This window comes from Mesoplodon bidens (genome assembly GCF_964165515.1).
Source record: "Mesoplodon bidens genome assembly, chromosome: 13".
Lineage (NCBI taxonomy): Eukaryota > Metazoa > Chordata > Mammalia > Artiodactyla > Ziphiidae > Mesoplodon > Mesoplodon bidens.
Genome location: NC_138169.1, coordinates 35,880,760 through 35,907,297, shown reverse-complemented (window position 1 = coordinate 35,907,297; position 26,538 = coordinate 35,880,760). Strand labels below are relative to the sequence as shown.

Here is a 26,538-nt window from a genome sequence, read left to right as displayed (position 1 = left end):
CACCCCCCCAACCCCCTGCCGAGAAGCAAGAGGACTGGAGACAGACGTGGTGGAGCGAGAGTCACGTTCCGGAGAGGGAAGTGAAATAAAGAGGGCGGCACCCGGGGGGACCTGTGCGTCACTGAGGGGGAGAAGCGCGGGCGCACGGGGCGGAAAAGGAGAAGTGGGAGCGAGAAGCCGCAGGGGGCGGCCGCGGAGCGCGGGTGGGGGCGCCGCGCAGCGCCCGAGCCTCCTGCCTTCGGCCGTGCCCGGGCAGCCCGCAGCCTCCCGGCGCTCGCCCGACCCGCGCTCCGGATCCGGCCGGCGGGTCGCGCCCGCCGCGCACAGAATGTGGCAGCGGACACGGCCCCGGCCCCGCGCGCCCTGGCCTTGGGCGCTGGCGCTGCTGGCCCTGGGCGGCGCAGGGCTGTGCCACGCCGGCCCTCAGCCCAGGCACCCCGCGCGGCCCAGCGCCAGGAACAAGTAAGTGCGCGGCCTCTCCTTGCCCCAGGACGGCCCACAGCCGTGGGCCCCCGCCTGCCCGTCCCCGACCGGCCGCCGGCCCCGAAGCTGCCCTGCCGAGGCGAGGAGCCGCAGCCGGGGTTCCCCCTCGAGCCGCCGGGGCGGCGCCTCTTCCGCGGTGGCCGCGCGCTCCGTGGCCGGCGCGGGGCGTCCCGGGCAACCTTTCCCTCGCCTCCAGCTGTGCTGCCTCCGGGGCCGTGGGGCGCAGAGAGTGTCCCGCAGAGCAGGGCGATCAGGAAACTCCCCCCGGGAATTACTGGGGCCCCTGGGACCGTGGGGGCTCTTCCCGTCTGTCTTTTGTGGGATAAAAGTGCACTCTCTCCAAAGGCGCACCCGCGCACCGTCCGAATATCTGCTGGTCGTGCTCCCGCCTCCGCGGGGACGACGGGCTCCCCGACCCTCGCGCGGTCAGCCGCCGGGTCGGCTTGTCCCCTCTCCCCCAGCCTCATTGTTCTCCCGGTTTATACCGTGCCCTTCTCCCACTCTCTCCACCCCAGGAACTGGTGCGCCTACATCGTGAACAAGAACGTGAGCTGCTCGGTGCTGGAAGGAAGTGAGAGTTTTATTCAGGCTCAGTACAACTGTGCCTGGAACCAGATGCCCTGTCCGTCCGCGCTCGTGTAAGTCCCGGGAGCCGAGGGGCGGGCGGGGCGCGCCGGGGCCGCGGGGGTGGGGTCAGAGCGCGGGGCTCCAGCCGCTCAGTAAATCTCTTCCAGCGGGTGAAAACTCAGCAGCTGAAAAGTTTGAGCGCTGAGCAGGGTACCAGGCTCGCTGGGGTATTTAAGGAACGTGTGTTGCCTGGAGTCAGCGTTGAGGATGCTCTGGCCTGGCGATCGCCAGGCATAGGAGGGGACAAACAAAGCTACCGACCCCCACTTCTCTCTCTCTTTTTCTTTCAATTTTATTACTAACATAAGGCAGCTGGACCTAATTAGATCCATATTGTGTGTTCTGGGGCACAGAGAAGATTCCAAAATGTATACTGCTAAAAACTTACATGTAGGATTAGCTGAAAGGTTTGCTCTAGCCAGTGTTCTAGAACAGGCGAGTTTTGTCCAAATGTCCCCATAAAACTGACCTCTTCAGTTGTAGGTGTTGTAGATTTCTAAAGTCCCCAGGAACAACTTGCTTGAAAGTGTGCGATTGTTGTTTTTTCAGGTTAGATTTGGGGGATTCACCTAAGTGGTTGTCAGGAGAGAATGGTCCTTAAAGACCAGGGGAAGAATTAATCTTTTTCCTTATAAAGGTTTCACTGTCTTAAAAAAAAAAAAAAAAAGAGGAAGCGAAGCAACAGAGTACAGATTTTGTTACATACATCACGTTCATTCAGTTGTCATCTGGCAAGTCTTTGTGTTTTTGTGTAAGCCAGATATCAGAGGATGAGCTGATGTGAATCATTGGCTGTTGGGGAACGCATGTGATGGTTGAAATTAATTGTTTTCCCCTAAGAATAAACTGTTTGTCTTAGAGCACAGTTGTCTTTACAGCAAAGAATAGCCAGTAGGCGGATCTGTCTTTGGCAAAGCAGAGGGACAGACTGGAACTTGTGCTGCAAGTTCCAGAAGGCAGTAGATGAGCCTTCAGGCCTATGAGGTGGTAGTGGTCCCTGGATCATTGCACATGGGCTGGGGTGAGAACTGAAACGGGGAAGGGATAATTCCTGTTAAGCAAAAACAAACGAACAACCCCCCTTCCCAACAAAACAAGCAGAAACTTAGAAGAGATTCCCCACTTGCTGTAAGCAGAGCATGAGGTCGAAATTGAATTGCTGCCTGTCACCTTGAGTTGTGTAACCTGTCAGAGGGCGCAGTGCCGTCACACTGCCTGTGGCTCTGGTTGGAAGGGGCATTTAACACGGAATTTCCCAGGTGTTTCTGATGAGTCCAGGAGCCTGAGTAACTCCTCTCAATTCACAGGTGTTGTCAGGTTTTCATTATTTGATCCTTAGAACCTGAGACCTGTGGAAGTGAAGGTTCTTGGGAAACTCAGCCTGGAGTTACTGAGGGATCCTTTCCGGGTGTGGGACGTGCAGGCGTGGAGGCTGGCAAGATGCTTGAGTGAGGAGTGAAGTTTAGCCGCTGGTGACAGTCGAGTGTCTGGGGGGAGCAGGTAGGAGCCCGTGAGGACTTCACGGAGTCGGAGCAGAGCTGACTTGTTAGGGGCGGTGGAGGGGACGGAGGGAGAGAAGCCCGGAGAGGAGAGGGAGCAAAGCCAAGACTTCAGAGGAGGGAGCGCCATCTTAGAGACCCCGGGAGGAGAAGCCCAGAAGGCTGAGGGGTCCAGAAAGGCCAGGGCTTTTAGTCAGCAGGAAGATTTGCTCATGCAGAAGGAGACAATTTCAGGTCAGCGCGGGGTAGAGGCCTTGTAACTTGTGTGAGATTCAGGACGGGGGTCGTGAGGAAACCCCGTTACCAGGAATCAAATGTGTTGCAAAGGTTTTGGTGGAAAAAGGAAGTTGAGCAGGTGAAGAATTAGAAAACTCGGCATGTTTTAGGACAGAAGTGAAAAAGCCAAAGGGAGAGACTGAATATGCTCTGAGACTGAGGGGAAATCGGCAGGGAAACGAGGGGTTCGATGGGGAAGTCCTGCGACGAGAGAACTTCCGAGCCTGGCGAGGCGCTGGGCGCTCAGCCGCCATGGGCTGTGGGGACCTAGCACGGGTATGCTCCCAGAAGGTTTAGACGATGCTCCATTTGCATATATGGAGAGACTTAGATTCCAGACTGTGAATTTGGGTGTCGTCATGTGAAACTAGGAGCAGAGAGAGTTTCTGTGTGATTTGTGGACATTTTGAGTAATCACTTTCCTGAAGCCGTAAAGAACCTTCTGTGTGTCAGGCACTGTGTTAGGGCTGTTCATTCCATATGTTAGTTTAATTCTTGCAACATCCCTTCAAGATGAATACCACTGTCCCCATTTTACCAACGAATAAACAAGGCAAGAAGTTCCCTGACTTTCCTGTGGTCGCGTGACAGGTAAGTGGCTGAGCTGCCTCCAACCCTGGCCTTTGTGGACTGGCCTCTGTCCCTGTAACAATAGAGACAGACAGACAGAGAGAGAGAGAGAGTGTGTATGTGTGTGTGTTTGAGTGTGTGCCTTCTGTCGCTAGCACACTACCCAACTACTAGGAACATTTCCACCTTCTTTCATGGAAGGCAATTCCCCTATAAAAGTGAGTGAGCATCGTTGGTTTGTGTGCAAGCATGTGCACGTGTGTTCACGCCCGTGTGCTTTACTCTCTTTCCCGGGGGTCATTTGTGAGGATGCAGTGGACCACATCATTTTTCACACTGTCCACCATGCTGTGCAGTTTCTTCTGTTATGAAAACACTGGCCGATTTGCTTTCTTTGTTTGGGTTGTTAGGCTGGTTGTTTAAAGGATGCTACTAGGGAGGCTGGAGTGGTGGAGCTTGAGACATTGGGGAGCCACACCTGTGCCCCCCGGCTGAGCCACCACCTTGAAACTTGTCACCGGGAGATGGAGGTAAAAGTATGCTTCCGGAAAAACCATTCAAAGCTCGTGTCCTGATGCTTGTGAGGTAGTGATACCATTCTTGTGTGCAGAGAATTCTTAATTCTTATGAAGACTTTTCTGTCACTAGGAATTTAAAATTAGGGCTCTCTCTGTCAGTCTGTGTCTCTTGTGCACCAGATGTGAGGAGCGGTCTGGATCCCCAAGGCACAGGATTGTGTCAACAGACACCGCTTTGTCTTCCCTCAGCTAATTCCTAAGGGTGGCTGATTGGACCTGAAGAGGAGATGAGGGGAATTATCTGGTGATAATTATCCGCTGAGGAGGAGGGGCAGCTGCTGTAGACTCTAAAGTAGCATAAAGTTGGGTCATGATTTACCATTTACTCCTAATTCTCAAGATGGGTCTAAGGATGTTTTCTCCCTCTGAGATCATTGTTTCACTTTACACTTCCATGTTAAGAAAGGCATAAATCTTTTAAAATTTCATTGCATTGAAGAATTTTTCTGATTCATTGTTAAAAAAAACCTCTGGCAGTTCCGCCCGTTTGGTAGACTGTCACTGTCACACTGCCCCCCACACACACCCACCACGTAGCACTTGGGATGGTCCCTGAGGATCCATATCCGAGTCTGGGGTCTCCGCAGCGGCACCTGAGTATGGAGAGGGTCTGTCTTGGTCATGGGCTGGTTTTAGGGACACGTTTTGGGAGACATGGGGATGTGGGCGACTTAGAATTCTTTCTGTGGGGTGGGAATTGGGCAGGTTGATGTTCTTGGGAGGATTGATACAGTGTCCAGGGCTGACTTGGTGAGAATCTCTCCCCAGAGCACATCCTTGGAACGTGATGAACCCCTTTATGTTCATTAGCTTCCATCTTTACAGCAACCCCGGGGCATTATCCCAATTTTACAGGAAGGCATGTAGTCAGGAAGTAGCAGAGCCTGGACCCAAATCCAGGTCTGTTATTTCTAAGCCTTAGGCTCTTCCCACCCCACACCCCTGCACCCCCTTGCTGTCTAAACCCACACCCTGTGAGGAGCGGCCCGAGGGTGTGTGTGTGCGTGTGTGTGCATACACACACGTGTGCGAGTGACCATGTGTGATGTTGTGGCACTGACAGCCCTGGTGTGATGGGAGGGGGAGGGGAGGGCCTGAGCTCCCTTAGAATCCCCTCCACGTGGGCTGGCCATGCTTGTGTGCACCACTGGTGGAAAACAGCACTGTCTTTCTTCTCCTTCCTGGACTAGGCATTGTTCCTTTCATGCATCATTCATGCCTCATGGCTGTAATTCCAGATAGGTCCAAACCTCCCACTCAGCTTGGTCCAGCTGACTGCCGTTAGTATTTGAGGCGTTCGGGGACGTCCAGTGTGCAGAGCAGCTGCCTTGCTGGTAAGAACACGGAGGACCCCAAATGTAAGGCAGGGTTATTCCCCTGTATTCACTTCCCTCTGATACTGCAAACTCACTGGGGTGTATCGGCATCCACCCAGCCCGGCCCCCACCCCCTTTCTTGGGTGTGTAGAATCTTGGTGAAATTTTTCCTAATAGCTCTTAAAAAAAAAAAAAACAACTCATCAGTCAGGCAGGGGAGCTGGGTGAGGCCCACTCGAGGAGCCTGTGCTGCTATGATAACACAGAGGGAGAATTTGTGAATTTGCAGCAGGTGTGAGTTCTGAGTGCCGAGTTTCCAAAACTCCTCTAATCCTTAGATTCTAGGGGGAGCAGATGGTCACTCATTTGGAAGAAACGTTTTCTATTAGGGAGCAATCTCAGCCAGGAAAAGCTTAAAAAGAGAAAACCACTTGAGACTGGGGGCGGAAAATGAGGGCTTACCTCTTCTAGAGCCAATTCTACGTTTTTTATGTCTCCAGAAATAGAATTCCTTTCCATTCAAAATGTGCCTTTTGTGTGTATAGCTTTGAGAGAGTGTTTCTTCCTTCTGTTTTTTAGCCAACATCTTGCGATTTGTTGGCTGTGACGAGCCTTGCTCCTTGGTACCGAGGGACCCCAGATCAAGCCCTGGGGAAGGAGCACCTGCACAGAGGTGCCTAGAGCTGCTCAGGGCCCTGCTGCATCCCCCTCTTCGGGTCCCTGTCCTCACCAGTCTTTTCTGCTTCCCTGGGCTTCTCAGGCCTTCCTTTCAAGTTGCTTTGCTCTTTTGCTTTTTTTGCTCTTTTCCTCTTCCTAGGGTCCCAGTAGATAAGATGCTGTGTTTGTAGAGCCCTTTGGTGTTTCCAGAACATTTTCACGTTCATTATTTTATTTTATTCTCATCACCAGCTCAGCCAGGAGATTAGATAGGGCAGAGATTGAGGTCTTCGAAAGAGAACTTTATGCTTATGGGCTATACTTTCTAGCTTTCTTATCTTGGAAAAGAATGAATAGAATTCACATAACGCTTATGGCCTTAAGGAAAGGAGTTTGTTTCTGTGAAACCTCATGTTATTCCCATTAACTGGTCTTCCTCCAACGATCTGTGATTCCACCACTTTGGCACTTGGTCATTGAATTAAAGTTCTGAGACAGCGAGAAAAGGGGAGATGGCGGGGGAAGGTCAGGGGGCAGGTGTCCCCCTGAGGTAGTCCCTCGAGGCCGGCTGGTGTGGCCAATGTGTTCTGGAAGAGGAGATAGAAAATGCGGCTTCTGGCCTGACCTCTACCACCGCTGAGCTGTGTGACTTCAGGCTAGTCACTCAGCCTCTCTGAGGTGCGTTTTCCTCATCTCTACATTACGGGGGAGGCGACAGAGCTGTAAGGTACGCTCACCAGCCATGTCTAACGAACAGTCCTTGTTCTCACTGTTTCCATTTGTTGCTTCTCGGGTGGTCTCCTCTTTGAAGGCTTTGACTTTCCCGCCAAGTTAGAGAACGGCTGAGGTGCTTAAGAATGAAATAAATACATTCAGTGAGCTAAGATAATAATTAAGAAAAGGAAATGATTGAAATCGACTTTTCAATGTGAAGTTAAACTCAGAGGTTGTTTTGGAAGCAGAGCCAGTCGTAGAGTTTCTTTGGGGAAAGCACGCAAGTGGTTACAGTCGATTTAAATAAGTGCTCTGGTTGCCATGGGAACCTTGGTTCCTGGTTCTGCAGGTGTTTGGGTGTCCATGGCGGGGCCTTAGAGCGAGGTCAGCTGGGTGTTCAAGGATGCCTTTGCTGAGGCCCAGCCATCTTGCATCCAGCCAAGAACACGCTGTTTTAATTCTTTGCTCTTGGAAAAACTCCTCTTCCTTGTGCTGGGAACATTAAGATGTTATTCATGTTTACTGAATGTGAATAATGAGGCAGGTACTGTGTATGACAGTTACCCAGTGTTTTACATACTGTTTTTTAAAGCCGAAAGCTGACTGCCAGTGTTCAGATTACTTCCAGACTGTCACCCAAATGGTCTGATTTATTGTTGGTTACATGACTGTTTCACTACTCAGAATTAACTGCTTCTGTGCTTGATGAAGCAGTTTTCTGGACTTAAAAATAACAATGACCCACTTGATAAAACGACATGAGCGTGACTTTGCCTGATGAGCGATTTTCCCGCGAGGATCAAGAGAGACCAGAGTCGTTTTCAGCATGACAGCAGTTCACACTGAAGAAACAATAATGAAATGATGAAAACGAAGCTCACCGATAAGTGTTTTCTTTCCTTCCTGTTTTAAAGTGGTGATGGGTGCTGAAAAAAAGTAGGGAGAGGGCTTCCCTGGTGGCGCAGTGGTTGAGAGTCCGCCTGCCGATGCAGGGGACACGGGTTCGTGCCCCGGTCCGGGAAGATCCCACATGCCGCTGAGCAGCTGGGCCCGTGAGCCATGGCCGCTGAGCCTGCGCGTCCGGAGCCTGTGCTCCGCAACGGGAGAGGCCACAGCAGTGAGAGGCCCGCGTACTGCAAAAAAAAAAAAAAAAAAAAAAAAAAGTAGGGAGGGTTCAAACTTACCAAATTCCTGGTTTGAAAATGCCGTCGAAGCAAACTTTTCTGGGTGTGTCAGGACCCAGCTGCCCTTTTTTTTTTCCACCTAAAAAAATATTAGAAGATTAAGGAATACGCCTAAAAATTATTCTTTGCAGCATCAGCCTTTCAGGACAGTGTATTTTGCTGAGCATTTGGTTCAAAGAAATTTGAGACAAGTAGTTTAGATGAAGTCTTCTCAAGCTGATCTTCCGACGAAAGGGAATTTGCCGTGAGACTTCTCAGCTTTTCCCTGACTTCTCCCATCTTTCTCCACGTTTGTGATTGTTAGGGTCTGCCGAACGTGTGGGCTTACCAGATTATCTTTTCTGAGATTTGCTCACAGTCCACTATGAGGTACTAGAGATTTCCCTCTTGCTGAAAGCTGCTTCCCTGCATGTGCCCAGCCCGGATGCTGTTAAAGGATTGTGAGAGAAGGACCTAGATTTTTTTTTTTTTTCCCTAAACCATGGTGGTGAAAATGCAACTTGTGTTCTGCTAACTGAAGCTTTTCCGTGTATCTTGAAAGCGGAGTCCGAAAGCTGTGGTGGTGATTGCAACAGAGCTCAGGGCAGGGACAAGTTTCACAATCCAGCCCTTCACTAGAGATCTTTTCACCAATAAAGTGATTCTCTGGCTCTTGTTGGTTTCAACCCCAAGAGCTCTCACATGCTGGGGGGATGACAGCCTTGCGCAGGGAGGCCTCGCGAGCCTGTCTGGATATTTTGAACATTACAGAATCTCTAGGCAGGCTGTGGCCCTGATGGTGCTCAGGCCTGGTTTATACATCAGGTGGCCCACCTTGGAGATTCCCCAGCTGCTGTCTGCTTGGGCAGCAGCTTTCCAGGACCACAGTGCAGCGTCAGGGCCCTGGCTCCGTCATGATAAACGATGTGTCTGTTCTCATCCCAACATGTTGCATCATCTTCTGGCCACCCTCAAGGTATCTGGGAGTCGTTCTGTTGCATCACTGCAGAAAACAACTAGCAAGATGTAACCCAGATTCCCTGCTCACTGACGGTGCAGGAGAGAGGGAAGGCAGAAATACCATTCATGGCTTGTTTCCTGAACAGATTTGCACGGCGCCCTCTAAGCCCTCCTTAGCAGAATCGACAGTGGGAAATAACCATCCCGGTGAGGAGCCACTCTTTGTCATATGTCTAAAATGTTCATCTACATCTTTGACATTTTGTGTTATTTTATACAAAATGGCAATTTGAAGGTGGCTATAAAAAGGAAAATTCTGTTTTATTTTCCTTAATCATTGGTCCATACCTTCAAAAGTACAAAAATAAATATTAGGCCTGAGCTCCCAGTAGATAAAACAATTGGTTGTGTGTCTGAACAGTAATCTGATACATTAAAAAAAACCCAAAAACAACAAAACTTTAGTTAAATCCTCATTTTGAAACTCTGAAAAAGACTTAATAATGCTGGTTTGGGTTTTCTCTTCACTGAGATATATAATCAGATAGTCAAGACTATCTAGCACTTTGCTTTTGCAATTCTGATGAGATTTTTTTCTTTTTTAATTTATTTTATTTTATTTTTGGCTGCGTTGGGTCTTCGTTGCTGTGCACGCAGGCTTTCCTCTGGTTGCAGCGAGCGGGGGCTACTCTTCTTTGTGGTGTGCAGGCTTCGCATTGCGGTGGCTTCTCTTGTTGGGAGCACAAGCTCTAGGCACGTGGGCTTCAGTAGTTGTGGCACATGGGCTCAGTAGTTGTGGCTCGCGGGCTTTAGAGCGCAGGCTCAGTAGCTGTGGCTCATGGGCTTACTTGCTCCGCAGCATGTGGGATCTTCCCTGACCAGGGCTCGAACCTGTGTCTCCTGCATTGGCAGGCGGATTCTTAACCACTGTGCCACCAGGGAAGTCCCTGATGAGATTTTAAAGTACCTGAATGCATAAAAATATATATATAAGGTGTATGTTATATATAAAATATATGTTTATATATAAAATACGTATATTATATACAAAATGTACATATATATATATAAAACAGCTTTATGGAGTTATAATTTACATGAACTGTACATATTTAAAGTTGTATAATTTAACATGTGTCTGTACCTGTGAAACCAACATCACACCAGGATATGGAGCATCTCCATCACCCCCAAGAATGTCCTCACACCCCTTTGTAATCCTTTCCTCCAGCTGCCCACACACATTCCCTCCTCGGTAACTGATGATCTGTTTTCCGTCACCGCAGATGAGTTTGCATTTTCTAGAGATTTATGTCGAGTCATACAGTCTGTAGTATCACGTTAGGTTTTTTCATTCAGCATGGTTATGTTAAGGTACATCCATGTTGTACTATGGAACGATAGCTGATTACTTTGTATTGTTCAGTAGGGTTCCTTCGTATGTGTCCACCACCATTTGTATACAGTTGTTTTATAGCTGAGGACTCCTGGTGAAATACAGTGTGGAAACTCATTTATACTGATAGTAAGGTTACTGCTCTGATTTTTCCGAAGACCCATTGAGATGGTAAATACATAACAGATGTAGAATGCTGGATAAAACATAATGGAGTAAGAAAAACACATTGCACATTTTCGCCCCGGGAAATGTTGGATTGAGGCTGCGTAATTAGCATACACCATTTCGAATTGGCACAAAGCTCAGTAGGGTTAAAGTAGACTTATTATTTGAAGAGTCTTGGTTCCTTGGTTTCATTAAACAAATATTTTTGGTCATGGCCTCTGTCTGGCCCAGGACTAGGCCCCATGGGGACACAGCAAGGAACCCGACCTCTCTCTTGCCCTCCAGAAGTTCATGTCCAGTAGGTGAAATGAGACATAAACAGAAATAACTACAAAGTAAAAGGTAGGCAAGAGAATTTCAATGAGAGAAGCACAAACAGCTGAGGATGTTCAGAGGTGGAGGAAACTGTTTCCAGCCAGGAGGAATCTGAGAACTTGTTTGTAGGTGGTGACATCCTAGCAGGGCTTTGAAGGTAGGTTCCAGTTGAAAATATATGCATATGGGAGAGGATACCAGCAGAGGCCAAGAGAGAATGTTAGCCAGGGCCTGGAGGAGGGGGTGAAGGGAGGAGTAAGTCTCAGTGTCCGCAGGGCTGGTCCCTCTGAAGGCTGTGCAGGGGCGTCTGTTCCCAGCCTCTCCCCTTGGCTTGTAGATGGTCATTGTCTCCCTGTATGTCTCTGTCCAAATTCCCCTTATTTATGAGGGCTAGGGCCCACACAGATGCTCTCATGGTAACTTGCTTACCCCTATAAGACCCTGCCTCCAAATAAGGCCACATTCCCAGGTACTGGGATTTGGACTCCAACATATTTTGGGGGTGACAGAGAATTCAAGCCATAACCCAGGGTTGGGAGTTTGGGCTTTATCGTTTAGGCACAGGGGAGTCATGGAAGGTTTTAGATCAGGGACACCAGCAGAGCTTCCAAATGTTAATCTGGCAATTTGTGCAAAATGGGTCTGAGAGGGGAGAGGATGGATGGGTCTGGGGGGACGGCAGGAGGGGCCCTGTTGGGAGCCTGGCCGGGGTCCCTGGTGGGCAGTGCTGAGGCAGATGTGGTGGGAGAAGTGGGTCTGGCCATGGAGGGGTGAGCAGTGACCGAGTTGGAACGGCCAGGTGACCATTTCACCGTGCTTCACGCACAGTAGCACTGCTGAGATTTAGGGTCTCTGAGCATCTGTTAGTCCGTTGTCAACAGTGTGGATAAAAAGGACCATACCTTGTGAAAGAAGGTGAATTCGTTCATGGACTGTTGTTTGGAGGTTATGGCAGTATTGCCTTTATCCACAGAATGATCACGGCCTCACTATTCACCACCTTTGATGATCAGGAATCAACTCTAATCCTGCATGTGGGCAACTGGGTCTATTCTTATAGAAGCAGCCCATGGTTTTAGTCTTATTGCAAATTTTTGCCTTATGATAAAAATAATTATATATGTCCTGTCTGATGTAACTGGTCTTTGGCTGAGTTGGCACTAGAACAGTGACTGTTATGGATAATAGGAGTATATGGGCTCCAGCCAAGTATGATTCTTCCATAGTAGATACTGGTGGCCCAAGGAAAGTCATAGTGTGGTCCTGGTGGGCACCCAAAGGTTGTTTACTGAATGAGTGGATGAAAGAGAAAGCATGTGAATTTTTTTTTATTAAGACTATATTTTTTGGAGTAGTTTAAGGTTCACAGCAAACCAAGGGGAAGGTACAGAGATTTCTCATAAACCCCTGTCCCCACACACGCACAGCTTCCCACACCATCGACATCCCCACCAGTGCAGTGCATTTCTTACAGCTGATGAACCTACACTGACACGTCATCACTCAGAGCCCATAGTTTGCATTAGCATTCATTCTTGAGAGAGAAAGGTTTAGCTTGTTTTTCCTCCCATTGTTAAGACTCATATGTGCTGAGTTTGGTTTTCAGGTTTCAGACCTGGAGACCATAAGTTTGAACAACTGTCCGTGGCTGTGTTTTTAAAATGGAAATTGTGACATACGTATAGTCTTTGAAATGATTGTTCATGATGAATGAAAATACAGTGGCTTGCAGTTAAATGAGGATTTGTGATATGATAGACTCCAGTTAAATCAAGCAAAGTAATGATGTACATTGTCGTTTAGCTTCCTGAACTGGTCATCTCATTGTGACCTTGGAAAGCTTTTTTACCAAGGTGTAAGCGTACATTGACTCTCTGGGTGAAGAATGATATAGCTTTGATTTGGGGAGGGTTCATGTTACACAGCTCTAAGAAATGGCTTGGTGTAATTGGGAGGATACAGTGACCAAAGATAGAAGTGCATTTTGAAAAATAGAACTACCATATGACCCAGCAATCCCACTACTGGGCATATACCCTGAGAAAGCCATAATTCAAAAAGAGTCATGTACCACCATGTTCGTTGCAGCTCTATTTACAACAGCCAGGACATGGAAGCAACCTAAGTGTCCATAGACAGATGAATGGATAAAGAAGATGTGGCACATATATACAATGGAATATTACTCAGCCATAAAAGGAAACAAAATTGAGTTATTTATAGTGAGATGGATGGACCTAGAGACTGTCATATAGAGTGAAGTAAGTCAGAAAGAGATAAACAAATACCGTATGCTAACACATATATATGGAATCTAAAAAAACAAACAAACATGGTTCTGAAGAACCTAGGGGCAGGACAGGAATAAAGACGCAGACGTAGAGAATGGACTTGAGGACACGGGAAGGGGGAAGGGTAAGCTGGGATGAAGTGAGAGAGTGGCATGGACTTATATACACTGCCAAATGTAAAATAGATAGCTAGTGGGACGCAGCCGCATAGCACAGGGAGATCAGCTCGGTGCTCTGTGACCACCTAGAGGGGTGGGTTAGGGAAGGGTGGGAGGGAGACGCAAGAGGGAGGAGATATGGGGATATATGTATATGTATAGCTGATTCACTTTGTTATACAGCAGAAACTAACACACCATTGTAAAGCAATTATACTCCAATAAAAAGTGCATTTTGAGAAAGTAAAATACTGAAAATATAGGGAATTCTTTTAAAGATTATTTTTGAGACTTCTTTGAAAATACCACGTTTGCTTGTATATTTTATTTGCAAAGACTCATTGAAGTAAATTGTAGTGAAGATTTTGGGTAATGGGACAGCTTAGGCCCCAGCTTATGAGGAGGATGAGAGCTACTATGCAAACCACAGATCTTAGTGGTTTTATTTAAATAAACAAAACAAGATAATGCAATCTATGTAATTTTTCTTAAAAAAATGATTTCAAAGAGATGGGAAGCAAGCCACAGCTCCTCTTCACCTCCAAGTCTGTATATTTGTCTCACTCCCCCTCAGTTTACAAGAACTGTGATGGCTGGAAGCTTCCCTCTAGGTTGGGACATTTCCCACGCTCTATTGTTCTGCAGTCCCTGAGTACCTGGGTTCCGGGGGGGGGGGGGTTTCTCGGAACCACATGGGTCTGGCCGAGGTATGGAACACCGCACCCTCAAGTTCTTAAGAAAAATCCAGTTCCACAAACTGGCATGAGCACGAGGGCTCAGTGAATGCTGTAGCAACACAAATGGCTTAACGGACATGGCAGGTGTTACCAACCTTAAAAATCCGTTGGCCACCCCAAGTCTCCTTGGAGAAAAGTTCCTCCTCGCTTCTTTCTCCTCCACGGCCTCCATCACCCCTTTCTATTTAAAAGCAAAGAAGAAAAATTCTTCTTTTTATCTCGCCCCTCCCCCTCTCTTTGTCTACACCTTCAGGCCTGGAGGTGGGCTGGGTTGTGGTAGCATCTTCCAAAGAAAAACCATGCTCCCTCTAAGCAGAGGGCAGGCGAATGTAATGTCTCTACTTTGTTAAGTGTGGATTTAAAAGACATAAAGTAATACGGGGTTCGCCTGGACAATGAGAAATATGAAACTAGGTTATAACATTTTGGTCCTTTTTCCCCCAGTGTGATATAAATTAGAAAGGAAATATGTGTTCCTGTGTTTTCAATTCCCAGATTTTTTTTTTTTAATGAGAATGAATTGGCCCAAAGGACGAAAATGTTGTACTTATATCTGCAGAGAAACTCCTACTGTCTTAGGATTTTTCTAAGCTTCTAAGTGACTGCCACCAAGTTCCAGGTGAGGCCTGTTTAAGAGCTTGCCGCCATCCAAAGATCCAAAATTGATTACAGATGGGGTATCATAACCAGTTCCCTTTTTGTTTGGAAAAGCAGTACAGTCGTCCCTTGGGCTCCATAGGGGATTGGTTCCAGGACCTCCCACGGATACCAAAATCCACGTATGCTCAAGTCCCTTATATAAAATGGCATAATATTTGCATATAACTTATGCACATCCTCCTGTATACTTTAAATCACCTCTGGATAACTTATAATACCCAATACAATGTAAATGCTATATAAATACATAGTGGCTGGGTGCATGACAAATTCGTTTTGCTTTTTGGAACTTTCCAGAATTTTTTTTTTTTTTTGCATGAATATTTTCAATCTGCTGTGGGTTGAACCTGCAGATGCTGAACTGCCGATCCGGAGGGCCGCTTGTACTGAGTATGCCGGGTGGGCAGCTGCAAGCTGAAGGGTGGCTGGCGGATATGGAAGTTGAGAGAGAAGAGAAAGCACAGAGTGACTGGAGCCTGAGGGGGGAGGAATGTTGCAAACCGAGGCAGGGGACACACAGGAAAAGGGCTTTCGAAATTATTGTGACTTCTGTAGGAGAATTTGAGGAAATCATTTTTCCTCTTAAAAAAAAGAGGAAATGATCAAAAGAGTTATTCAGTGGCTCTGAGAAGAAGGATTTGGATTCCCGAACCACAGAAAGTCACCCTTGGGGTGAGCATCACGCCAAAGGCTTGAGGCCGCAGCTGTTTTCCGGGCCACACCGTGGGAACATGGGGAATGAGCGCATCCGGGCGCGACTGGGGCGGAGGGTGCTCTGTGATCCTGACTCCGGGAATGAGGAGAGGGGATGTGCGTTCGAGAAATGGAATCCTGTACAATGGAGTTGGGGAAAGCAGCCTGCAGCAGTGATGGCCCTTCCCCAAAAGAATTGTTAGGGGAACGTGGGCCTTCCTTAGTGTTGGATTATTCAGCCGCCAGAAAGCCGGGGTGGTGCTCGGGCCCTGGAGGCCTCCGCGCTCGCTCGCCCTTCCCCCACTGCAGACTTGAGCTCTGTCACGTATTTCCCCAAGTGAGGAAGTTAAAACTAAGCATGCGGACTCCATGGTACACACGCGTAAACTGTATTTCATGCTGCTGGGCGCGCCCCGCGCTTGGAGATGATGTCATTTTTAGCAATGCAAGTTTGCTCCGAAGGAAGGTACCGGCCGCTCTTATGGTAAATCTGAAAATGACACTTTACTGTCTGTTGCAGCCGAGCTGGGACAGCCTCTCAGTTGAGCCGCTGGGCTTTCCTTCAATCACCTTTCTTTCAGGACTGTAGAATTTTTTCTGTCCTCAGGGTTAAGGAGGGTGATCCGTCGTGGGGAAAACTTATTCTACTCATTATGCTGTATGATCAGAGAAAATGGCTAAGAAGTAAAGAGGATTTTAGGGTTTGGAATCTAACTTGCCACTCCAAGTACGGAAGGAAATTAACTCAAGAAGAAATGGAAAAAGAAACAGCTTACAATTGTGGTTTCTCCAGCAAGTATCTCCTTTGTACTGGGAAACAGACAATCTGCTATACATACACTTTCATTTTGAGCACATTGCCTTGGTCTAGGGTCTGTAATTTAAGAAATGTACAAAGCAGGGACTTCCCTGGTGGTCCAGTGGTAAAGAATCCGCTGCATTGGCAGGCATAGGTTCGATCCTTGGTCCGGGAAGATCCCACATGCTGTGGGGCAATTAAGCCCATGCGCCACAACTTCTGAGCCTGTGCTCTAGAGCCCACAAGCCACAACTACTGAGCCTGTGTGCCACAACTATTGAGCCCACGTGCTGCAACTACTGAAGCCCACGTACCTAGAGCCTGTGCTCCACAACGAAGAGTAGCCTCCACTCACCGCAACTAGAGAAAGCCCGCACGCAGTAACGAAGACCCAGCACAGCCAAAAGAAAAAAAAAAGAAGAAATGAATAAAGCTGTATTGTAATCTGATTTTAATTAGGGCACATCAATATGACTTCGAGATTCATTAGATGCATTTTGTATTTCAGAAATATATTTGCCCAAGCCTTCTGACTTTTAAAACCTAAATGGTTTGTCCTTAAGGAGTCAAGCAAAATATTGAGCATTTCTTTCCTTCCACATTATTAATTTCTCCAGGCAGGGATCTAATTAAAAATGTGCAATGTAGCAGAAAAAGATAAGATGAGAACTGTGATTTGTGTGTGTGATGTGCTTTAACCTGGAAGAAGGCTATCTGGTTTCTTCACTCTTTTGTGGGGGGAGACTTTTTCAGAATGTGGACAGTTAGCCTTGGGGACCAGAGTCACCTCCTCAGATTGTCTTGCACATGGTTTCAAATGGCCAATTTCTTTTCTCCAAATTTATTTATTTATTTTTGGCTGCATTGGGTCTTCGTTGCTGCACGCGGGCTTTCTCTAGTTGCAGCGAGCAGGGGCTACTCTTCGTTGCAGTGCGCGGGCTTCTCATTGCAGTGGCTTCTCTTGTTGTGGAGCACAGGCTCTAGGCGCACAGACTTCAGTAGTTGCAGTACACGGGCTCAGTAGTTGTGTCCCATGGGCTCAGTAGTTGTGGCTCACGGGCTCTAGAGCACAGGCTCAGTAGTTGTGGCTCACGGGCTTAGTTGCTCCGTGGTACATGTGATCTTCCCGGACCAGGGCTTGAACCTGTGCTCCCTGCATCGGCAGGTGGATTCTTAACAACTGTGCCACCAGGGAAGCCCCTCAAATGGCCAATTTTTTGATCGTCAGTAGACACAGTGGATTCAGATGGAAGTGTCTCTTCTGCTAGTGCAGAACCACTTTTCCTTCATGTAGTTCTGAAATCTCTTCTGTTTCAAATTTTATAGCCACTGCTGTATTTACTTTTGGCAAAGCATTACTTTGATAAAAAGTTCACTTATATATTCATTGATTGGTAGAACGACAACAAAAGAGAAAGCAAATCCATTTGTCACAAGCAGTTCCTAGAAAGTCAGTCTACTGTCTTAGCAATTTCTAAATTAGAGCACTGAGACCAAACTTTGTAAAAGTGAATTTCTGTGTAAAAAAGGAAATTTGTTAAAATAAATTTATTCATTTATTTTTGGCTGTGTTGGGTCTTCGTTGCTGCACGCGGGCTTTCTCTAGTTGTTGCGAGCAGAGGCTAATCTTCGTTGTGGTGTGTGGGCTTCTCATTGCAGTGGCTTCTCTTGTTGTGGAGCACGGGCTCTAGATGCACAGGCTTCAGTAGTTGTGGCACATGGGCTCAGTAGTTGTGGCTCACGGGCTCTAGAACGCAGGCTCAGTAGTTGTGGGGCACGGGCCTAGTTGCTCTGCGGCATGTGGGATCTTCCTGGACCAGGGCTCAAACCCGTGTCCCCTGCATTGGCAGGTGGATTCTTAAGCACTGAGCCACCAGGGAAGTCCCCTTAAAAAGGAAATCTTGATGCATGCTATAATATGGATGAGCCTGAGATGAAGGGGGTCAGGACAGACCACCTCAAAACGTGCCACTTTTCCATATTGATTATTTTGAGCTGAAGGCCATTGAGAAACCTCAGAGACAAGACCTTTCTGCCCTTCCCATTTATTCCCAAAAGCAGGGTGTGAGTTTCCTGCCTCTCCTATACCGGGATGAGGGGAGTGACCCTAATCACCAGAGACAGAGAGCCAGCGCAGAGAGGAGTCTGTGTAAACAAACCTTACTAAAATAGCCGTTATCACCCATTAGTGTCCTACCCACATTCCCACAACTTATTGCCCCTAGAAGCCCAAACTCCCTTTCCTTTGTCTGATTCCTTCTCCACATTTTATCATCCTTTGTTAAAATGGTACATAAGCCTCTGAGTCTAACTGCTGCTTTGAGTTTTCACTTCTTTCCTGAAGCCCCCATGCACATGAAAATATTCATATCAGTAACATTTGTATGTCTTTTTCTCCTGTTAATCTGTCTTTTGTCAGTTTAATTCACAGACTCCAGGAACAAATCTAAGAGGGTACAGGAAAAGTGTCTTCCTCGCCTACAAAGACATTATGCTAAGTGACATAAGCCAGTCACAAAAGGACAAATACTGTATGATTCTACCTGTATGAGGTCCCTAGAGTAGTCAAATTCATAGAGACGGAAGTAGAATGCTGGTTCCCAGGGACTGGGGCGGGGAATGGGGAGTTAGTGTTTAATATGGGTGCGAAGTTTCAGTTTGGGGTGATGAAAAAGTTATGGAGATGGGTGGTGGTGATGTTTGCACAACACTGTGAATGTACTTAGGGCTACTGAACTGCACTGTTAAAAATGGTTAAGATGGTACATTTTATGTAATGTATATTTACATACTTACATTACTGTACCACAGTTTTTAAAAGATGGAATTGCTGTGGCTGGAGTGAACTGCCCTATGGAAAACTTGGAGCAGTAGCTGAATGCCAGACGCCCAAGTCTGCCCTGGGTGCGCATTCGGAAACTCTGGGAGATGATTTCTCACCTTTTCGTGTGGATTTTCCTTTTCCCTGGGGAAGTGGTTATTTCCCGGGGCCTGGGTGCTCCCTACCAGGGAGGGGAAGCGCCTCTTTTCCATCCTCTGTCCCGTTCTGATTGATACTGGGTGGAGCTACACACACGGAATGAAGCAACAAGAGTTGACTCCAGGTTTTGGGGGGCAAGCCAGTGACTGGAGGAGGGAGAGGAGTTTACTATAAAGTCCATTCTCGGGAGAAATCCCAGTCAAATGAGTGCCCCCAGGGGGCCTCTGGGTTTTCAGTTTGTGCAGAGTGTTAAAATAAAATACAGGTGAACACTAAATGCAGGGGAAAGATCCTTACCTTGTGGAACCACTGTCTAGATGGTCCTGTGCCAGTGATGTGTGGTTATTTCAGAGCAATGTTCTACTTGCAGTGCTGGGGAGATGGGAGGAGAAATCAGATGAACAGATAGACGTGAGCCCGTTGCTGTTCCCCTGACAATCTTGCGACGCTCTTGCCCAGTCCTGTCCGACAGAACTTTCTGTGATGTTGGAGATATTCACTTTGTTTATTTAATATTGTAGTCACTATGGCTATAAAGCTCATGAAATGTGGATAGTGTGACTGAGGAAGTAGATGTTCAATTTTATTTAATTTTAATCAGCTTACATTTAAACAACCGCCCCCCGGTTAATGGCTGTCTTCTTGGAAAGCCCAGCACTGGCTCACCTTCTGGTGTTTGATTCTTGTCCCGTTCACATGACTGTGGACCCTGGAGCTCGACTGGGCTCTGGGAGGACTGAACCTCCTGGGTTCAGCTGGGTTAGACCTGAGGGTCGCTCTGGGGTTGTTATTATGGACACTGGACTCCCCCAAACCTTGTCAAAAGTAGGCCTAGTGTCATTAATTAATTGTTTGATCAATCAGTTACTGATTAACGATTAATACTCAGTTATTTATTAAGCACAATAGGACAGACACTGTGTTGAAAAGTGGGGATGTTGTAGAGAACAGAGCCAACAGGAGTTCGTGCCCTCAAGGGCCCCGCAGTTGACGGGGAGGATGAACTCTGGATGAGCAAATACAAGTGCGAATCGAAGCAGGTGAGGCGAGGCCTCACCTCCCACCAGTGGGAAGGAGTCTTGGTGGGGGTGACGTCAAGTGGATGCACACTTTGTCCCATTCTGTTTTAACAGGGACACTTCGTCATGTGGTCCCTGAGCTCTGATTCAACTCTTCCAGTCGTTTTCTTCCAACTTCCTTCTCATTAGCATCTCCTGGGCCCATCTGGTGCTTGACATGGTGACTGAACTTGTAAAAATGGTGAGCCCTTGTCTCACCCCCCAAAAGGGCTTGAGGGGAGAGTTGGGGAGGGGAGAGCTGGGGAGAGTGGACAGGGCTGTGGGGCAGCTCACTGCCCGCCCCAGGGCTTCCTGAGGCAGCTGATCGGGGCTCCCCCTGGAAAGGATGCTGTTACAGACCTGACCCGAGGCTGGGATGGGGACCAAGGCTGTAGCCCAGTCAGCCCCCGGGCTCCAGCCCCACCGGGCAGTGACTCTGTCCCGTTGGCTGTGGGCCCTTCTTTGGCCGCCCCCAGCTGGGTGCAGTTTGCTGATTTAGTAAATGTCCACGGAGCATCTTCCAAACACCCACTGCCCAGGGGCCCTGGGGTGACGCTTGGGCTGCTGCCTGGTTGTTGGCCCCCTGGGTGCCTGGGTCTGGGGCTTGCTTCTCAACTCTGGCTGCACTTGGTGATTACATGGGGAGTTTTTGAAAGGTACAGACACCTGGGTCCCCCCGCCCCAGACCAATGAAATTAGAATTTTGAGGGTAAAGGCCTAAGCATTTTTTTAAGGCCCCCTGGCCAGGATACTGTCCCGCGGATCCAGGGCATGGGGGCAGGCCTGGGAGTCCTACCTGGTGCCTCCCCATCCTCTGGGGGGCTCCCTGGCTGCCCCCGTGGAAGCAGCAGCCCGGTTTCTGCCAGGATATCCCAGTAGGGCTGTGGGGCTGGACACCCCCGCCTCCCACCATCACACCCCCCTGAAATGAGTCCTGGGGACCTGCCAGTGCCTCAGGGATCATGTTCTTGTGCAGAGATGTGGCTGTGAGCTCAGGTGGCCCCCAGTGGCTTCCAGCTGTCACTGCTTTCACACGCAGGGCTGGAAACTTGGTTGGAGATGGGGTCAACCTGAAGTCCACTGAAACCGGAAACTAGAGCAGTAGGGGTGGGGGTGGGGGTGAAGGGTAAGGGTGGGGGTGAGACAGGGGTGGGGGTGAGGAGTAGGGGTGGAGGGTGAGAGGTGGGGGTGAGGGGTGGGAGTGAGGGGTAGGGGTGGGGGTGGGACGGAGAGGAAGGAGGGTGCTCCAGGGAGCTTTCCTAAGTTATGCGCTAGCTCTGAAATCATCACTGCCTTCAAGCGAAAAGAATGAAGTGTGTTGGAAAAGCAAGAACTTTCTTGCGCTTGGCTGGGCGGTGAGGGGCTAAGTCCCCCGGGTGGGGTGGGGGGGTCGTTCCATGTCCCTCGGCATCGGAGCGCGGGGTTTGGGCCCCTCGGCCTGGCTCAGCCACGGCCACAAAGGTTTAATGAGGGCTGTCATCTCCCGGCACACGGAGAAAACCCCAGAGCAGACACATTTTCACATTCAATCCTAAATGCTCGGAGGAACCAAGTTTTTCTGAGATTACACATTTTTCCAGCATTATGCTGTGCTTGAGCCTGCAAAACAATGCAGTGGAATTTTTCTTTCTTTTCCTGTAGTTTCTGGGACCACACAGAGGATGCTTTTGGTAGGTGGGGTGCTAGGGGGCTGAGGGCTAGTGTGGACCTGGACCGAATTAAATGCTCAGGCTGCCTTCTTACCCAGCTTGTGGGCCCTTTTGGAACATGTCTGGGTGGGTGCAGTTGCTTCAAATTGAAGGCAGTTGCCAGCGAGACTGGCTGCTTCTGTGTGCTTGGAGGGCCCTGTGGGGTCCAGGCGAGCACACGGCATTAAAGTCCAGTCCTGGCTCTTCCTGATCATTGGAACTGGGAGAAGTCACTTAACCTCTACGAGCCTCTGTTTTCTCATTTTTGGAAAAGGAATAATGTACATAGTGGGGACTTGATGGGGGACGTGGCGGGAATGAGAGAATGAAGAACTGGGAGGGGAGGTCTTGCACCTGCTTTGCCCCTGACCCCTTGAGCAGCCCTTCTCTTATGTTTTACTTATTGGGCTTTCTCATCAGTTTTCCTTAAAAAGCCTCCCACCCAAGCGTCTCAAAATCCGCACACCCAGGCCGCACTGCAGACCGATTAAATCAGAGCCTCTGAGGGTGGGACCCAGGCAAGGGTAATTTTTCACAGGTCCCTGGTAATTCTAACACACGGCCAAGGTTGAGAACCACTGCCCTACAAGACCAGGTGAGACGGGTCAGTGAAGCGTTGGGACACTCCCGCTGGGGCAGTGCTGTCGGCAGGCCCTCCTGGAATTCCGAAGGGTTGCCTTGCCTGTCCTGGCACGTGAGGTAGTTCCTGGCATGTGAGGTTTTGGGTGTCATGGTTTGGACCCTCAGGGAAGATGCCAGAAGTCCATTACATTTAGCCATTTGTAATTTTCTCAGGAATGTAGCTTTGAACTCTACCTGCCACAAGGCTGGGGCCTGATGGAGTCACTAGGCTGGCACCAGGCCCCCCGATGCCCCCCTGAGCAGCACACAGCAACCCTGAGGACGTGATGCAAAGCCTGTTTCTTTCTGGGAATCGGTCCCAAAAGGGGGCTAGCTGCTCATGCTGGTGTTGGAAATGAAGAGAAAGTGACGAGGTTCAAGAGAGCTGTCATTCCCAGTCAGAAAGAGAAGCCGGGGTGACCCAGGAGCCAACTTGCCTCTGTGCTGTGAGCAGGGAGGGCCCCTGAGGGGGGGGTGAGCTCCTGGTTGGTCCCTCTGAGCGCCCAGGGGCTCTGGATTGTCGCTGTCTGTTCTGGGCTGAGGTCCAACCCTGGCTCTAAAGGACTTTCCAGCTTGTTGCCAGGGTCTCTATGTGATACACAAGTGCACCGTAAATGGGATTTTTGAATGGTTCCAATTCTGCTTCCTTATTTCTGTCATTAGCCGTGTGGACCGGGGCATCTTTTTAAAAAGATCTGAACACAAATAGCGTGAGGTGGGTCTCCAGAGGCTCGCTGCTCCCTTTGCTGGTGTTGGGAAAGAGGGTGCCGAGATGAATACACAGGGGGCCACGGGAGGCGAGGGCACCCGGGGTGTTTTTCTAAAACACAAACCAAATGGCCCTGACTTACCTTGGAAAAACCTCCACAAAGCAGCGAATTGTATAAGTTTGTCGGTGAAATAAAAGCCCAGTTTGTGAACAATGTCCACATCCAATGAGATTCATGGGCCAAGTTTTTCTGAGTTGTCTGTTTCTCCAGCCTTTAGTGGGAGGGGAGCTGGGGGCAGGTGGATGCAAGAGCTGGAGGAAGGCGGGGGCAGGGCTGGACTAGAGGAGACCAGTGATCCCCGCTGGGTCAGCCTGGAGAGCTGGAGCGTCTTCATTCGGGTTCAGCCAGGGGGGCCGGGGGTGTTTGCAACAGCAGCCAGTAAAGAGAGATGCCACCTTTTTCTTCGGCAGTTATCGTGTGAATGTCAGACCCAGATATGTCACCAGGTACAAGACGGTGACACAGTTGGAATGGAGGTGCTGCCCTGGCTTCAGGGGAGGAGACTGCCAAGAAGGTCCCAGAGACCCCGTGAAGACTCCCCGCCCCACACCCGCTCGGCCGAGAAACAGTGTGAAGAAAGCCACAGGTAACTTCTGACTTGGGCTCTGCTTTGCAGGCCGCCACTGCTCCTTCAAACTACAGGATTTATGAGTTACAGTGTGGAGCTTTCCAAGGCCTTCCCAAAACACGCATATATGCCTGCAGTAGACACATGGCACACAAATTTATTTGCAGAAGCAGTAGCGATCGGAAGACAGACTTTTAAAAAGTAAATTGCTTTGTTAGGGCCAACTGGTTGTGAAAGCCAAGGCCTTAGAGCAGGAGATGCTGCTGGTCTCAGCCTTGTGTCGCCTGAGGCACAGACAGAAGAGAGTCAAGTGTAACGAGGTAATGATGCTTGGGTTGTTTTTACTTTACTTTTCATGTACAAGCTCCCATAAACCTGAATTTGAAGAAACTAAAATTGTTTCTTTTTCAAAAAAAAAAGAGTAAATAGAATCATTCTTATCCTGTTTGGGGTGAGATATTTGCAGAGCTAAGCCCCAAGTTAGAAGTGTCCAATGAGGCTGTTTTATTTGTTTTTTGTTTGTTTGTTTGTTTGTTTTCTTGCGGTACGCGGGCCTCTCACTGTTGTGGCCTCTCCCGTTGCGGAGCACAGGCTCCGGACGCGCAGGCTCAGCGGCCATGGCTCACGGGCCCAGCCGCTCCGCGGCATATGGGATCCTCCCGGACCGGGGCACGAACCCGTATCCCCTGCATCGGCAGGCGGACTCCCAACCACTGCGCTACCAGGGAGGCCCAATGAGGCTGTTTTTAAATTTGATTTTTTCTTTTTTGCGGTACACGGGCCTCTCACTGTTGTGGCCTCTCCCGTTGTGGAGCACAGGCTCCAGACGCGCAGGCTCAGCGGCCATGGCTCACGGGCCTAGCCGCTCCGCGGCATGTGGGATCTTCCTGGACCGGGGCAGGAACCTGCTTCCCCTGCATCGGCAGGCGGACTCTCAACCACTGCGCCACCAGGGAAGCCCTGATAGATTTTTTTTTTTTTTTTTTTTAAGTGAAGTAGCACAAACTCAATGAATAGCTTAGAAAGCAATGATAATTTTCACCTTGGCTTTTAAGTGTAACATTTAAGAAACTGACTTTTATGGATAAAAATATTTTGACATTTTATTCTACATCACTTTATCTTTCTTCTTTTTTAAAGTTCAGTGAGAAAAACCTAGATTTTCTTATGAGTTAAATGTTTAAGTCATCTTTAAATGATTATATTTTCCCATGAGGTGTTTTCAGTTTGTTTGTTTGTTTGTTTGTTTGTTTGTCTGCATTGGGTCTTCGTTGCTGTGCACGGGCTTTCTCTAGTTGTGGCGAGCGGGGGCTACTCTTTGTCACGGGGCGCGGGCTTCTCACTATGGTGGCTTCTCTTGTTGCGGAGCACGGGCTTTATGCGTATGGGCTTCAGTAGCTGTGGCCCACAGGCTCAGTAGTTGTGGCTCGCGGGCTCTAGAGCGCAGGCTCAGTAACTGTGGTGCACGGGCTTAGTTGCTCCGCGGCATGTGGGATCTTCCCGGACCAGGGCTTGAGCCTGTGTCCCCTGCATTGGCAGGTGGATTCTTGACCACTATGCCACCAGGGAAGTCCTGTGTTTTCAGTTTTGAAACTAGTGGTGTTTCCCAATATTGTCCGTAAAACAGATTTTAAAATAATTTTTATTATAAAAGTAATGCATATCTATTACAGAATGTTTATAGGAAAAATATTTAAGTACACATAATCTCACCACCAAATGACAACTACTGTTAACATTTTACTATAGAACACTATTCTCTTTTCTACTTCTGTGCATACGTTTTGTTAAAGAAAAATTCATTCATTCATCCCACAAATATTTATTGAGCTTCTATATCTGCAGACTCTATACTAGGTTCTTAGGAAAAGAGAAAATCAAGGCAGACACAGTCCCTGACCTCATGGAAAGCAGACACTAGACAAGTAGTGAGGGGGCATGTTGGATCATAGTAGACGGTTTATTTCTGTTTTGTTTAGTTTTACTTTTATTTTATAAAAGTTTAAACATACGTGTAGTTTAATGAGTTCAGTAGCTTTATAAGGACTATTAGGAAAAGCACTGATTCCCTTTCTCTCCCACTTTCCCTTCTCAGGGGTAATTACTTTAAACTCTTTATTTTATTTTTTTGCGGTACGCGGGCTTCTCACTGTTGTGGCCTCTCCCGTTGCGGAGCACAGGCTCCAGACATGCAGGCTCAGCGGCCATGGCTCACGGGACCAGCCGCTCCGCGGCATGTGGGGTCTTCCCGGACCGGGGCACGAACCCGTGTCCCCTGCATCGGCAGGTGGACTCTCAACCACTGCGCCACCAGGGAAGCCCCTAAACTCTTTAAAAATTAAAAAAAAATTGAAGTATAGATTTACAATACTATATTAATTACAGGTGTACAACATAGTGATTCAATATTTTTATAGATTATACTTCATTTAAAGTTATTGCAAAATAATGGCTATATTTCTCTGTGTTGTCCTTGTTTCTTATTTATTTTTTACATAGTTTATACCTCTTAATCCTCTACCTCTGTCTTGCCCCTCCCCCCTTCCTTCTCCCCACTGGTAACTACCAGTTTGTTCTCTGTGAGTTTGTTTCTGTTTTGTTATATACATCTATTTGTTTTATTTTTTAGATTCCACATATAAATGATAACACAGAGTATTTGTCTTTCTTTGTCTGACTTTTATTTCTCTAAGCATAAAACACTTCAGATCCACCCATATTGTTGCAAATGGCATTGTTTCATTCTTTTTTATGGCTGAGCAATATCCCATTGTGTATATATACCACATCTTC

At 48.3% G+C, this 26,538-nt stretch overlaps 1 protein-coding gene across 2 annotated transcripts in view; it reads left to right on the top strand.

The window, feature by feature from the left end:
• Positions 1-328: 328 nt before the first annotated feature.
• The window catches only part of EMILIN2 (elastin microfibril interfacer 2), a gene marked incomplete at both ends in the record, with an annotated part of 50,345 nt that continues 24,135 nt past the window's right edge, over positions 329-26,538 (top strand). For both annotated transcript variants that reach the window (XM_081252036.1, XM_081252035.1), the window contains 3 exons: positions 329-462; positions 999-1,121; positions 23,588-23,763. In XM_081252036.1, coding sequence (XP_081108162.1) covers positions 329-462; positions 999-1,121; positions 23,588-23,763 — 433 coding nt within the window. The remainder of the gene's footprint in view (positions 463-998; positions 1,122-23,587; positions 23,764-26,538) is intronic.